Raw genomic sequence first — 13,587 nt, 5'->3', positions numbered from 1 at the left:
GACAAGGCTACAGGTATTGGCCCAAGCTCCGTCAGGAATCTATCAGATTCCATCAGGTGCCTGGGGCGGTACCAGTTTATAGAGTCTGGTTCCGCCTCCTCGCGGTGGGGGATAGCGCCAGGGAAGTCCAGCCGGAGGGATGAGTGGTCTGACCATGACAGGGGCGTGATAACTAAATCCCCTATTCCCAGATCACTCGTCCACTGTTCAGATACAAAAATGAGGTCCAGTGTGTGGCCCCCTTCGTGAGTGGGGCCCTGCACTAATTGGGTCAGGTCCATGGCCGTCATGGAAGCCATGAACTCCCGAGCCACCTCGGAAGCCGCTCCCGTTGACGGCAACTTTAACAACTTTTGAAGAAAGCCTGGGTATATATGAAAATTATTGGGGTTGCGTGCAACCCAGGGCAGTAAGTGCCTGCCTATGCTCTTGCCCATTCATAGAAATTCAAGGCAAGGGAAACAAAAGACATCTCTCTTCAGGCTAATTTGTGCTTTTTTTTTTTTATTCCAAACACGCCATTCTTCCTGGCTACCATCCTTCTTCCAAGTTCTTCTTGAGCTTAAGGAAAAGATAAGGCTTTGATCTGCAAATGCCAAACCACATTTCTTCCTGCCAACAAAACACTCATTTCTCAGAAGGAGAATCGGTGATATTCAGAAAAATAAATGTAGTACAGATAAAATGCACATCTCGACATACACCAACAAAAAGACATCTTCCACTTTTTATGATGTTTCAAGCCCCCAAAGTACAATTGCTTAGGAAAATATTATTGTATTTAACATAAATGTAGACCATTTCATATGTAAAGAATGAAAGCAAATGCTTAAACGTGCAGTTGATAATTTCTGAAAAATGTATTCGATATTTGACCACTAGTAGCACAATATCTAGTTTATGATATGATGGGTAATATGAGTTATTTGGGAATTATCCACTAATATCCAATTATTGTTTCAGAAAGTTCAAATAGAAATCTAAGTCCTGGCAAGAACTCTTATATATATTTTACACCTATATTCAAACCCGGAGACAGGTACACAGATCCATACATCAAAAGACATGCATATATATCAATCCATATATGAAAACCACAGAATTAGATTAAGCAACCTTGCATAGATCATATATCAGTCAAAAAGAAAAAAAATGGGTGTTGGTCCTTACCTGATACGTTCATTTTCTGGTAGAGACGAGACAGCAGCCAGACTGGGTATGCTCCGTCTATTAACCAATCGGACTGAGTCTACACTTATGATTGCATCGGGCCATTGTGGCTCCTCCCCAGTTTCAGATGAAGGAAAACTGTAGACTCAAGTGAGAATTGTGAGCAAAAAGTGAAAGTCCATAGTCACTGTATCTCTCTCTCTCCCTCCTCCGCACAAGGAATCCCCTCGTGTGACCCATCCCAGGGCGGGGCTGGCTGCTGTCTCTACTCTACCAGAAAATGAGCGCATCAGGTAAGGACCAACACACATTTTCCTGTTATCGTAGAGACAGCAGGCAGACTGAGACGTACCAAAGATTGGGCGGTCCACTAGGGTAGGAAATTGTTAAAAAAAAAGGTCCGTTGCAGCACCCTGAGCCCAAAGGCCGCGTCAGCCGACGCATACTTGTTCAACTTGTAATGACGTATGAAGACTGTGGGAGATGCCCAGGTGGCCGCCCGGCAAACTTCTTCCAAGGTGGCTTGAGTGGACCAAGCTGCAGATGTCGTAGCGCTGCGTGTAGAGTGAGCTGTAATGTTTGCAGGGACCTGTATGGATTGAAGTTCATAAGACAGTTTAATACAGGCTCTTATCCAGCGCCCCATATTAGACGTTGAAGCCTTGGTACCCAAGGAGGCCTGGCGAAAGAAGATGAAGAGAGCTTCTGAGTGGCGGAACGAGGCGGTGCGGTCGATGTAGATCTTGAGGGCACGACGTACGTCAAGAGTGTGCCACTTGCGCTCCCTCTCATGACAGGGAGACAGACAGAAATCAGGTAAGGTCAACTCCTGACCTCGGTGGAAACAGCTATTGACCTTCGGTATGAATGTCGGGTCCAGTCTTAAGACAACTCGGTCAGGATGGAACATGCACAAGTCATGCCTGACTGAAAGAGCAGCCAAATTAGAAATACATCTGGCTGAGATTACAGCCACCAAAAACAGCATTTTGAAGGACAACATTTTCAAAGAAGGGTATCTCATGGGTTCAAAGGGCGCGGAAGTCAAAGCCTCTAGGACACGAGGTAAGTCCCAAGTCGGATATCTATGTATGGCAGGGGGCGCAGGTTGGACGCTCCACGGAGAAATCTCCGGATCAAGGGGTGAGAAGGTAGATGTTCGGATGCCAGGCTGTCCAGAACAGAGGCCAGAGCGGCCACCTGTCGGCGAAGTGTGTTAGGGGTAAGTCCCTGATCAAGCCCCCTCTGCAGGAAGTCCAATATCTGCAGAATGGATGCCCTAAGTGGGTCAACAGTCTGATTGGAACACCACAGAGCAAAAGTAAGCCACGTGGTGTCATAAATGCGGTTAGTAGTGCTTCTGTGTGATGCCTGAATGGTAGCAATGACGTTGAGGGAGATGTTATCGGCTGTTAAGGCTTGCTGCTCAATCGCCATGCAGTTAATTGCAGCCACTGGGGGGCGGGATGACAAAATGATCCTTGGTGTAGAGACAGGAGAGACCGTGGGATGTGCCATGAGGTGGAGATTGACAGAGTCACTAGGTCGGCATACCAAGGCTGGCGTGGCCAAGTCGGCGCTAGCAGCAACAGTTCTGCCTCCTGCGCCAGCATTTTTTGAATTACCCTCTGAATGAGGGGAAGAGACGGAAATGCCTACAGGAGACCCGTGGTCCACTGGCATCTGACAGCGTCTACTCCTTCTGCCATGGGGTCCATGAACCTTGAGTAATACCTGGGTACGTGGTTGTTGTCTGCCGTTGCGAACAGGTCTAGGACTGGGATGCCGAACCATAGTGTCAGTCAATGGAAGAGGTTCGGATGGATGCTCCACTCCGCCTGATCTATCATTGTCCGGCTCAGGCAATCTGCTTGGACATTGGAGACCCCTAAGATGTGCTCTGCCGTGAGAGATGACAGGTGAGATTCCACCCACTGGCACAACAGGTTGGACTCCTGCATCAGGGACCAGGAGCAAGTTCCCCCCTGTCTGTTTATGTGTGCCTTGGTCGTGGTATTATCCGGGAGGACTAATATGTGTCGGGCCTGAACTCTGTGGTGGAAGTGTCTGAGGGAACCACCCACAATTCTAGCCAATTTATGCTGTTTTGGCTCTCTTCGAGGGGCCACTAGGTCCTGCATGAATGCCCCCCATTCTGTCAGACTTGCGTCCATCGTAAGTGTGAGATGGCCTGCCTCCCTGAACAAGTTCCCTTGCAAAATTGCCAGGGACTGCCACCATTTGAGTGAGTGTTATACCTGTCTGGGAAGGGGGACCCTGAGAGCGAGCTGCCCCTGTTGGCCCTTTGATGTGGAAGCATGAACCATTGAAGGCTCCTGTTGTGAACCTGGCCCATGGGACAATTCCGAGGCAGGATAACATCTTGCCCAAGACTTGGGAGAGAAGAAGAAGGGATGCCTTGCATAGACGTAGCACCTTCCTGACAAGTTCCCTCAGACTGAGAATGCGGTTGTTGGATAGGAACACCCTCTCCGCCATGGTGTCCATCAAGACCTCAAGACGGAGAAGGCGGGTGCTGGGAACGAGGTGATTCTTTTTGAGATTCACCCTGAACCCGTGATTCCACAAGGTGTGAATGGTGATGGCGAGATCTCTTTCTGTCTGAACCAGAGACCTGGACAACAAGAAGATGTCGTCCAGGTAACAGAGAATCCGAACTGGGGATGACCTGATGTAGGTGGCCAGTGCTGCCAGTACTTTTGTGAATACCCTGGGGGCAGAGGATAGACCGAACAGAAGAGCTCGGTACTGGAAGTGCCTCCCCCCCATAGGAGAAACGGAGATATTTTCGGTGATCTATGAAGATGGGGATATGAAGGTAAGCTTCGGTCAAGTCTACCGAAGTGAGGAAATTGCCTTTCTTGACCGCCTGGAGGATGGTGTGCAGAGAATGCATTTTGAACCACCGATAGACAATGTGGCGGTTCAATGTTTTTAGATCTAAAATTGCTCTCCATCCCCCGGAATTCTTCGGTACCACAAACAGGCAGGAATAAAAACCCTGCCCTTCCTGATGGGGAGGAACCGGTTGGATGGCCCAGATCTCCAACAGGTGCTGAATGGCCTGTTCCATCAGTGCCCTCTTGCAAGGACACCGAGAGACCGGGCATGACACGAAGTGTTCCTGGGCGATGGAGAGGAATTCTAGCACGAGACCAAATTTGACAGTTTTGAGTACCCAATTGTCTGTTGTGGTCTCCTCCCAGCGGTGGCCAAAGAACGCCAGGTAGCCTCCAATTGGAAGAGAGTCCAGATAGTCATTTCCTACGTGAAAAATGGTGGTCGCCTCCTCCATGGTAACATTTCTTGAAGGGGAAATGCTGTGTATTTCTACTGGATCTTCCTGGTGAGATCCCTGTCTGGGAGTGTAGGATTGGCGTTGTGGACGGGGGGGGGGAAGGAAGGTCCCCCGTTCACCGTTCAAAAGGGCGACTTCCTATAGAAGGGAGCAGGCCAACTGTCCTGTTTCTTGTAGATGGATGAAAGGACCTTGTGCTTGTCTTTAGATTCCGTGAGATATGGGTCTAAGGGATTACCAAATAATTGGATGCCACTGAATGGGGAGGCTGCTAGACGCCACCTGGTATGGACATCCGCCTACCATGGCTTAAGCCAAAGCAGACGCCTGGCCGTGACCGAAGAGGCCATGGCTTTAGAAGCGAATCTAGCAGCATTAAGGGAAGAATCAGCTGCAAATTCAACCGCTGCTCTGATCTTGTTGCGATCCCTATGTGATCTAGTGTCAATAGGAGTGATGCGCTCATGAAGCTGTTCAATCCAAACCTAGGCTGCCCTGGAGAAAAAGGAAGTGGCCGTAGAGGTCCTAACAGCCCAGGCCCCAGCCTGATAGTTTTTGACTAAGGTTTGATCTGATCTTTTCTCTTCAGGCTTGAGAACCTCCTCAGGGGCTCCAGAGACCACAGTACGTGAAGACAGGGCTTCAACCGGTGCATCCACTGGGGGAGTCTCGAAGAACTAGATGAGGTCTGTGCAATGTTGTAAGGTTGGTCGGCTGTGGGCCCGTGCCTGGAGACTCCCACTGCTTTTGGATGACGTTCAGGAATATCTTGGGAAAAGGGATCACTTCTTTTTCCACCGTGGGTTAGGTGAATGGGGTACTGGGACCCTCAGTTGAAGCCGGTTCTGCCGGTTTATCCTGTGAAGTAGAAGCTGAAGCAGAAGATGGTAAGTTAGCAGCTTTAATGGCCTTAAATAGAAGGGACTTGAAACGATCAGTTTTGAATAATCCGGTAAAGGCAGAGGTATCTGGGGTGACCACCTCGTCATCAGACAGGTCTAAGTCCCGCAGGTTATCTTGCTCCCCACCAATTGAGGCCTGAGAAGTAGAGGCAGAGGGATCAGGTTGCTGAGCCACAGCAGAAGATTTATGCTTATGGCCATGTGATGGAGCAGGTTGGGGTTGCTGTTGTAGGCCAGCAGCCATGACCTGTTTAATGGTTTCAGCAATGATGGTTGCCATATCAGCAGGAGAGGTGTACATGGTGTGGGGGCCCCCAGAGCCATGTGTAACCGGGAGGGAAGCCTGTTCAAAGGTGCGCTTCCTACTGAGAGGGCATCGAAGAAATTGCCTCTGTTGTCAGGTTCAATCGAAGACAAGGACTCTGAAGAAGACAATTCCCCTTCTGAATAGGCCGGGGGAAGGGGGGTCAGCGCCCATGGGAGGCAAGACAGGTGGAGCTGGGGACGCCACTTGGTGATCCTCAGAGGGAGGGAGGGAGGGCTGGGCAGTTAGAATATGTTGTTGTTTTGGGCCCCACCGAAATTCTTCCTCAGGGCCTTCTGCCTGCGCTCTTCTGCCCTGGTACTCACTTTAGAGACCTTGGGTTTACTCCTGAGGAAGGGGCCTCTTTGGCTTGCCTCTTCCTGCTGCTCTTTGCCCCTGATGGCCCTGCCTTCTGTAATCCTGCATTCGTATCCATAGCTGGATCAGCCATTTCCCCAAACATAAATCAACACCCCAATAAGATAGGCAACGGCCTTACCCGTTTGCTGGCCAGGCGCTCCTGATCCGGTCCACTTGGGGTGATCCTGCGTTGCTGGGCACTCCAAACGGCTGCTGTAGAGTTCACGCCTTTTTTAAAGTGTCCAAAATGGCCAACTTTTTTTTCCTCTGAGGCTTTTCCGACCTGCAAAATGGCCGCCAATACTAAGTGTGGCCAGGCGATCTGCAGAATGGCCACCGGACTCGCCTGGAACCGCTGCGTGTGAAACAGCTGGTCGCGCGTCCCTCCAAGTGCCTAGAATCATGGAGCGCCACGGGGAAACAGCCGTAGAGCCATAGCTCGTGAGCTGGCCAATCTGATTGCAAGGCAGGCTTCTTGAGAGAATTCGTGGCCGCAAGCAATCAGACGGCTGAGGAGAGGCAGCCAGAGATCAGTTTTGAATTTCCCTCCAATTTGTAGAATAAAGGATTATTTAAGGAACCAATTTAAAGGAACAACAAAAGTTTTTGGAAAAATTCACCAATTAAAGATATAATTAAATAATTTGGAGGCGAGATCAATTCTCACAGCCAGTCCAGGTTGGACTGAGTCTGAAACTGGCGAGGAGCCACAAGGGCCCGATGACATCTTAAGTGTAGACTCAGTCCGATTGGTTAATGGATGGAACATACCCAGTCTGTCTGCTGTCTCTACGATAACAGGAAAATAAGATGTTACAGGAATTTCAGGAGGAAAAAAAAAACAGCTAAAATTGTAGGAATGGCAGGCATGCCAGATGACCATAATGAAACTGCACATGAAGTCAAACTCCACAATGTTTTCAAAACTGTTTATATATATTCGTGTCCCATATAAAAGAAGTTGTATAATAATCAGCATCTGAAGATCACACTTGAGCACTCACATGTAGAAGTGTCGTGAAATACTATTATTACAAATGGAGCAACCTAAGGTGATATTCCTAATAACAAACATCTTCATTTTCCATCAATTTATACACCAAATATATGACTTCAGATAATTAGGTAACAACTACAATATTTCCAAACCTTAGATTGGTGACTGAAATACCATTCAGCCAAAAAATACTCTTGTATCCAAAATGACAACAGATACCCTTTAGATATCATATATGCAGTAGGTAGACATATCTGCTGATATTTTTCTAATAGCTCAGAGTCACTGAGAGTGAGCTGAATGGCCATATACATTTTCTTAAATAAAAATGTTGTAAAAAGTAGTGACTGGGAATAAAATACTAAAGATATAATTGAATTTGCTTTAAATATGCCTGGGTTTATTTAAATTTTAATGATAAAATTACTTTTGAGCCACATAAATATGGATGCCAGGTTTGTGATAGGAAAGATACGTATTACACCTCAATCTTATATAACATGTTGATGATTTCACTTTGTCTCCATTTGGGTGTGTTCCTTCCTTGTTCATTTTAGATATTCTGTAAACTGTTTTGATTATTTTAATGCAGTGCCACATTCCATATGTTTGATCCTAGGTCCCTAATTTATCCAGTGTTCACAGTTCACATTTGCCTATTATTTAAAAATCTGAGAAGATAAAGGATATTCTATTTTGATAGCAAAAATATGTCAGCTGTCCCATAGACTGTGACCTTAGAATTTGAGAAATTCTTTTTAAAGATGTTGTTGATTGCACTGAATAATAAAAGTTTTACAAATTTTTCAAACTACAAAACTCACTGCCTAAATTGCATTTGAGCTGTGGGCTTTAGCAAACTGCTTTTAGCATTTGATATTTTCATGGGATGATACTATTACAACCAAGATTAAATATAGTTGTAAGACTTATGAAACACATACATTCTAATTATTATCCCAATTATCTAGTAATTTAAAGTATTTTTTAATACTTTGGCTACTTTTTGAGTCATAAAAGAATGAAGGAATTCCATGTAATTGTCGAATTGTCAAATTGTGCTCTGCAATACTTCACCTTGATTTATGTCTCATATTCCACTCATCAATGATCCACATTGTCTTATGTCTTATGCATATTGCTATTTCCTTCTATAGAGTAGGAACAATAAATGTCTGCATGATAGTCTGAAATATTTATTTGAACTCTTCTTCCCCAAATATACAAACTCTCATTCATATTTTGCACTACAAGAAATCATATCTGAATTGTAGCTATTGCAAATATCTCATTTTAATCTGTCATTAAAAGGATTAACATTTCAAGATGTCAATATACCAATCATGTTACTTTGGAAATGACTTCTGTGTGAGGTTTTCCTTTTCAAAATCAATATTTGTAGAAATTTATTTCTTTATTATGCTGCCCAATTGCCATTGCAACAGTCATACATTATAACAAATCAAAACAATAAATGAGAACTATAAATTTAAAATTCAGTTAAAATTCAATTGATCAAGATGGAGAGGAAGGGAGCAAAGTGTGCATAGGAAAGGAGTGAGGTTTGACCAATCCACTAACGACCTCCAAGATGTCACTCTCCCATTGGGGCCCCAGGTCAGCTGGCAGAGCCAGGTCTTCAAGCCACTTCAGAAGACCAGAAGGGAGGGTGAAGATCTCATCTTGGAGGGTGGGTGCCACAGTAGAAAAGGCTCTTCTCCTGGATCCTGCCATCTGAAATTCCTTGACTGATGAGATCTGTAGCAAGTCTCTTCTGCCAGTGTGGGCTAATCCCACTGGAATTAGCTATTTCGTCTGTTAACCTGGATCCTTGCTATGAAGGTCTTTATAGATGATAACCAACACTTTGAATTGGACCCAGAAGGAAACTGGCAACCATGCTGCACATGGAACAGCAGTGTAATATGGGCCACCCTGGGTCTTCAAAACTCCAGCTGCATTATGCACCAGCAGAAGCTTCTGGATACTCTTCAAGGGTAGACCAATATAGAGCCTGTTTCAGCAGTTCAAATCAGGGATCACCAGGGCTTGGGTGACTGAGTGCAGGAACTCCCAATTCAGTTCCTAGAGAGACTGGATTATTCTGAACAGGGTCATTGGGTGACACTCTGCAGATGCAATAAGAGCAAGAAATAATGGAGTTCTGTCACTCTTACTGCCATGAGGTATGCCTTAATAGCAGCTCTTACTTGTGTACGGTCGGATTCATATCTTGTTTTCCTTCAGAAGTGGCTCCACTAGTCATTTAGCCCTTTTCAGAACTTGTAGTTCTGTGAACCATGAAGAGTGTTGGGATCAAAGAGTAAAGAGAAGCCACATAGGCACAATTCTATTCAAAATTTGGCTGCCCTTTGGTTCCAGGATATAACCAGAGCTTTGGCAGGTTCATGCAGCAAGGCCCCCTGGATATCCCCCAGTTCTCTCTGGAACTCATTTGCAATTATCAGACTGAAGGAAATGAATTCAAGTAATAAATATACTTCTTATATAAGATTATGTTTATAACAACACGCCCCATTAGAACTGTTAAAAACCATTTTTGTGATGGACATCACAAAAGAACAAAAAAATTAGCACAACGAAAAGTGCAAAAGTTTTTTCCTAGTATTTTAGAAAGGGGTGGCAGATTACAGTATTTAAACTTATAAAAAATTTACTTGTTATACATTTTGGAAAGGAGACTAGATTCTTTCTTATGCTTGAGGTCAAGGAATTGCAAAGGATGAATGAGAATATTTGTATGAATATAAATATGCCCATTCCTCATTTAGTGACAAAGTTTTGTTTCAATAGACAGGTCATTAAGCAAAATGGTCACTATGTGAACTATGCAACTGAAATAGGGAGAGAGTTGCTGTGAAGATTACTGGTTGCTGCTATCTCATTTAGATAAAGTTCTCTTTTACTGCTATGTCAGCGTTCCTGACCCTTCAGTGTGGGTTAGTGTCAGGTACACAAAATTTGATCACAAATATACACATGTGGGTTGGATTTTTTTTTAATAAACCCCATATTTGTGAATGATCATAAATGAAGGTAGTAGCTAATCAAAGAGTGAGTGTATATTTCTAAGTAGCTATCCCCATAATTCTTTTTCCTGGTGGAAAGGTTTCTAACAAAAGAACTAAATTTAGTCTGATTATACATAATGAGTTGCTCCAACATTCCACCATTTTTTTGTTGAGATTATGTCAGTTCTGTATATTTTACAACAACAAATAAGGAAGAAAACATCCATGATTCAAAACAAAGTATTTTTAAAAAAAATGAGGGCAGAAGGGAAACTTTATAATCTGACTGAATGTGTCTTCTATTGAGCTATTATGTATCATCTTGAAACAAATGTCTGGAAAATATCATTAGTAAAACAATTGCCTTTTTCAGTTTTAGTGTGCATGACAAAAAAGGGCTGCCTCCATAGAATTTACATCATTGCTTCCCAGGCAAAACCAATTGTTATCATTTACCGTATCATTCCAAAAATCAGATCCAAGAAATCCTGTTAGGAGGTGAATTATTATAATACAGACTTCAGACTCAGTAACATCAAATCTAAGAGTGAGGGGGAAAAACATTTCAATTTGAAAGTTCTGTGCCTGCAAATTTTTACTCATAAATGAAGAAACTGGTTCAAAATCATAGGAAATCTTTAAAAAGTTACAAGGTTAAAATTAAAAAGAGAAGAAAACAACAATTGTAATCTCCATTAGGTGAACTCCACTGCAAAATTCCTAAGTGTCATGAATTGCAATCAGTAATTTAAAAGAGGGAGACTAGAAATATTTTGAAAGCAATATATAATTCCTTTGACAGTTGCTAAACAAATCTCACACAAATCCGGTTTAAAATTTTAAGATCAACTCCATATTAGCCTCATGTAATCTTTTACATAATCTATAGCAGTAATTCCAAACTTGGCTTACAAAAATCACCAAGAGAGCAGAAATGATCACCTCTAAGAATGTATGATTTTTTTTAAAATTTATGTTATGACCATCTCTGTAACACTCGCATAAAATCGTATCTGAACAGAAAACAATAGGTTATAAAGTACTTTGAAATTGAATATATATTTTAATGGCAACATTTCAGTGGTATTATTTTATTACTTTAAAAATAGTACATTTTACACTTAGATAGCCCAATCGTATGTCTAAAACAAACAACATATAAAGTTTTAGTCACATCAGATTCTTTAAATATTTGTCTTAGACTTGATTAAGGCACCAGGCTAGAAACCAGAAACTGTGAGTTCCAGTCCCATTTTAGACATGAAAAACCAGCTGGGTGACTTTGGGCCAGTCTCTCTTAATGTAGACAAAATAGGAGGAGGGAAGTATGTTTGCCGCCTTGAGTTATTTATTTAAAAAAGTGTGGCAACAAATAAATAAACAAAACAAATAACTTAAATATTGTTCAATAAATCACAAGAAAAATCTATGAAGATATTTCATTTAATCTATATTAATTTAATTTATACTTATTTGTATCCACTTAAATGATAAAATTTGTACACACTGCCACTGCTTAATAATGTGTGGGTTACTGACAAACTGGATTGCTTTATCTCATATATTAAAATATTAAACTATCCTTTATAAAAACAACAGTGGCTGGCTTCCTACAGACTAAATTGAAATGAAACAAATTATAGTATACTATGGTTTTGGGTCATTTGCATACCCAATGCTTTTTAGCCTTGCAACCAAGAGATGAGAGACAAAATGTTTGAACACTATTTCTAAATTAGCAGTCCTACCTTTGGGATGAAAAAGTTGTACAATTAGCAGCATGGACCAATGCAGTCAAGCAGTGATTTTGTAGCTTTTGAAAAAAGAAATTCAGATCTAACTTTCACATATCAATCATGCTATTATGCTATCATGACCTAATTAATTATTCATCATACAGACAGACACTGTTAATTCCATAGTAAGTGATAGACAAACCAGATGTTCTCATTCAAGGAAGAAAATATGTTTTTCAAAAATGATTTTTTTCTAAATATGCAAAATCCGTTGTTACTGCATCTAGCTGGCACGGAATTTAAACAACAGGCTTAAAACAATTAAAATTGTTTATATAAGGTTTCATTTTACAACTATAAAAAGATAGGTATGATAGCAAAATATTTCTCTCAGCTACATTACTTACATTCCAAAGCGCATTGTTCCAGAGACATATGTCTGCCAGTGTGCACAGTAAAACATGAATGTCCCAGCAAAACAGCAGAAAAACATCCAGTCAGGATTTGTCCCCAGTTGCACAGCGATACACGTTCCCAAAACCACGAAGACTGAAGATAAAATAAATTAAAACTAAGGGGTAGAAAATGCACATATTCGCTAATGCATCATTATGGCTGTTTAATAACTTCTAATGTATAAATTGTCCTCTCACTCACTTATATTTCTGATGGATTCTGGAAAGTATAAGATTCACAACAAACATTTACTACAGCAGGCATACAGAATTGTCTACAACTTTTGTAAGTGTTATCAATTACATTTTACACTTGTGCAAGATTAAAAATAAGATTTCCACAAATGGTTAATATTTTGTGCTAGCATAATGACACTATAAATAAACACAAACAATATATATGACAACAAATTTCAGAACTCTTAATTAACCACATTGGAACCGATAGTAGATGCTCAGTCACATGTGAATTCACTCAATTTGAAAATAAATTAAAAATTTCTTAAAGTACATTTTGGGGAACAGTTTGATGTGGTGGTTAAGATGCTGGCCTAGAAACCAGAGTCTGTAACTTCTAAGCCTCCCTTAAGCATGTAAACCAGTTGGGTGATTTGGGACCAGTTATTCTCTCTCTCAGCTTAATCCATATCTCACAGGGTTGCTGTTGTGGGAAAAATAAAAGGTAGGAGCATTAGATATGTTTGCTGCCTTGAGGTTTATATAACTGTATGAATGTGTGTATGAGTGTATTTACATAAATGTAAATATAAATAAATAACAGGGGGATAAAAATCTAACAATATTCAATTTAATGAGTTTTCTTTCAAGGCATGCATACAATTATACCATTAGCAATATTTGACTATTTACAGGAAACCTAATTTCAACATCTTGCCTTTGTTACCCTACAGCCAGCCCTATCCAAAACTTTGAAGTATTCAGTCTGAATAGTAATCAAGTTTCTAAAGCAGCCTGCTTAGGAGATTTAAAGATGCTATGGATTTACTATGCTTTATGTTTATAGAAGTACTGTGCAGCTTTCCTTCCATATGATCAAAGCTGTGGGGGAGGAATGGAGACTAATTTGGCCTTCTGATTGTAAGGTGAGTAGCTAACTAATAAGCCATGCCAATTCCAAAGACTGACATTTCAGAGAAACAAGTTGTCAAGGAGTCTAGAACTGTTTGTTCTTTAGTAGTAAGAATTTATTTTTAATAAGCATTTGAAAGCTTTTAAAAACCTGTCCGCATTAACTCATTATATTTTCTCTTTAGATTTGTTGTTAGACAACTCTCACAGCTCATTAGAGGCA

At 41.8% G+C, this 13,587-nt stretch overlaps 1 protein-coding gene across 1 annotated transcript in view; it reads right to left on the bottom strand.

The window, feature by feature from the left end:
• Positions 1–13,587, bottom strand: part of CEPT1 (choline/ethanolamine phosphotransferase 1) — a 39,821-nt gene that overhangs the window by 13,064 nt on the left and 13,170 nt on the right. The window contains exon 4 of the mRNA XM_081948875.1: positions 12,228–12,369. Coding sequence (XP_081805001.1) covers positions 12,228–12,369 — 142 coding nt within the window. The remainder of the gene's footprint in view (positions 1–12,227; positions 12,370–13,587) is intronic.

The sequence above is a fragment of the Natrix helvetica genome (assembly GCF_964273705.1).
Source record: "Natrix helvetica genome assembly, chromosome: 3".
Lineage (NCBI taxonomy): Eukaryota > Metazoa > Chordata > Lepidosauria > Squamata > Natricidae > Natrix > Natrix helvetica.
The sequence above is the reverse complement of the archived record's forward strand: the minus strand, read 5'-3'. Positions and strand labels throughout refer to the sequence as shown.